The sequence below is a fragment of the Oryza brachyantha genome, chromosome 9 (assembly GCF_000231095.2).
Source record: "Oryza brachyantha chromosome 9, ObraRS2, whole genome shotgun sequence".
Classification (NCBI taxonomy): Eukaryota; Viridiplantae; Streptophyta; class Magnoliopsida; order Poales; family Poaceae; genus Oryza; species Oryza brachyantha.
The window spans coordinates 5,783,128-5,785,622 of record NC_023171.2 but is presented as its reverse complement, the minus strand read 5'-3'; the positions used below and the strand labels follow the sequence as shown (position 1 = coordinate 5,785,622).

The following is a 2,495-nucleotide window of genomic DNA, read 5'->3' as shown; positions in this document are numbered from 1 at the left end:
TGTTTTCTGTGCATGTCATGTATACACTGTTCCTATAAGAAAATTGAAACAAAAGACAGGACAACAAAATGAGATTCAAACAGGCTGGCTATATAGAATACAAGTAATTAAATGGTGAAATCATAGCCAAGTATATATGTCTTACACATTTTAGCAAAACCGTAAAAAAGATAGCTTATCTATTGCAAACCAGAGTAGTCCAGATGGAAATCCAATAAGGCAAGTACGTTATTCCATGGTACTAATTGTTAGCATGATAATTATCATTTGGATTTCCATGGTACAGCGAAGACAGCTTGCACCACAGTGCAGATGGTCACCAGCACAGCCGCGACGGCAGCCAAGGCCAGCCATGGGTTACTGAAGTGCTTGTGCTTCAGCCATGTCATCCAGTTCCGGACACGGCTCTGGTACCTCTCGTCCGCCGCCACGCACGCCGCCCTGAGGTAGTTGCACTTGCCGTCGTCGTCGTCGAACACGACGTTTTTGCAAAGGTCGGCGAAGAGGGCGGCCACGGTCTCGTCGTTGGCGAGGTGGTGGACCACGATGCCCTTCTTGGTGAGCAGCGCAACGTCCTCGGCCGTGCACATGAGCCGCGACAGGAAGACGCAGTACGCCGTGACGTAGTTGCCGGCGTCGCTCGCCTGCTCCATGGCCGTCAGGTTGCGGAGCATGCTGCAGGTGTAGTCGTAGACGTACAGGACGGGAATCTCCAGCGTGCCGCCGCGGTATGCGACGTCGAGGTTGAGGTCGAGCAACCTGTGGTCCTCCCCACCGTCGAAGGACCTCATCTTCAGACCAACGCCGGCCCTATGGTACTGCGCCGCTCGGTGCCACCGCCGCGGCCGCCTGACCGAAGCGGCATCGCCATGGCCGCCGCCGCTGTCCCCGGGGTTCGCAGGCTTGGTCGGCGGCTCCAGGAGCATATGACACAGGTGCAAAAGATGGTACACAGTCTTGCCACTACTGATCTGATGATCATGATCATCCGCTGATTGTTCTGCCGTCTGGTTTGCATGCTTCTGCATCGCATTCCGGACGAACTATTCCACGACGGAACAGAAGGGATCGCGAAGCTTGTCCGGGTGGGCTTCGGCGGCCAGCTGGTAGATGTTCTCGACGACGACGAAGGGGACCTGGTTCTCGAGCAGGAGCATGTCGTGGACGACTGCAGCATTCGTCCACTGGTTCCTGCTACTGGTCTCGTCAGCGGGACCGGTATTAACCAGGGGATCCAGAGCTCCGACGGTGATCAGAATGAAAGCGGCGTCGTCCAGTAGCATGAGAGGGAAGACGCCCTCGACGTCGGCGACATTGTTACCATTGCGATCTTCTCTGTTCTTGAGGTCGTCGATTCCGTCCACGTAGTACCTTCGTGCATCGTCTCGAACAGCCCTGATGGCCTCCAAGTAATCTACCATGCCTTTGCCTGTGAGATCGCACAAGCTGTGTGCGTAGAACGGTTTCTCCTTCTCCATCCGGCGGAGGTGGTGGCGGCCGGCGTGGTAGGGGCCGAGGGACACCACCATGGGCTCGTAGGCGTCAGGGTCGACGCCGCGGACACGGCCATGGACCTTGCCGATCGGGCACTTGATAGCTCCGCCGTCGTTGCTAGGGCTGGGCGCAGCAGTAGTCCCGCTGCTGCTTCCACCTTCAGTTGAACAATTACAGCCGGTAATAAAGGTATGTTAGCAGTTATAATTACGTTTTCTTGTTCTAGCGGTCAGCATCACAAACTCTCTCCTAAACATGGATGGGACATGGAACAGTAAGAGCCTAAGTTAAAAATCTACGAAAAGCGATATGCTCGAGCAGGCAAAGTTTGTTTAGACCATAGTTTAACTTTAAACCCTAGCTTGTTCACGAACTGATGGATGAAACCAATTACCCTCATTGTTGAACACAAAACAAATCAATGTTCGATATACTTCCGAGTTAAATCCTGACATATATAGCTCGAACGATCAGATCGATGCTGAGATAAATGTTTAAGTATACCTTGTGGATCGTTCATGTGTCCTCCCGGGCTACCTTGCCCATTGCAAGTCGACGATGCCGATGCATCTCCCTCCAAGATAGCTATCACCTTCATCCCGCCGTTGCCGTTCACTGTTGTTTAACTAGCTAATAATTAATTATTTTTGTATCGGTAGGAAATTAATTAATGGCCTTAATTTAATCCTCAACATGCATGCTATGTCTTACTATAACACTGTTATATTTGCCCACAGTAGCACAATATGTAATAATCAGTGACTATAATTTGACCTGGTGATCGAGATTTATACACAATTTCCTAACTCGTATAAAATGGATAGTATGTGGGTCTATATGTACCTCCGGGTTAATTACCTTCCCTGTCGGCGTTTCCCGCCTTAACGTTGCATACTTGTTGCATTGAGTAGTGATGAATACATTGTTAAGCAGGGCTCGCGTAACGGATGACACTAACTAGCTTGCTCGTCAATATATAACCCAGCCGGGGTTTAACGTGC

At 51.0% G+C, this 2,495-nt stretch overlaps 1 protein-coding gene across 1 annotated transcript; it reads right to left on the bottom strand.

Annotated features, from left to right (window-relative positions):
• Positions 1 to 263: 263 nt before the first annotated feature.
• LOC102704085 lies at positions 264 to 1,028 on the bottom strand. The gene has a single exon (XM_015840806.1). The coding sequence runs from the start codon at positions 1,026 to 1,028 to the stop codon at positions 264 to 266; it is 765 nt and encodes a 254-aa protein (XP_015696292.1).
• Positions 1,029 to 2,495: the final 1,467 nt, after the last annotated feature.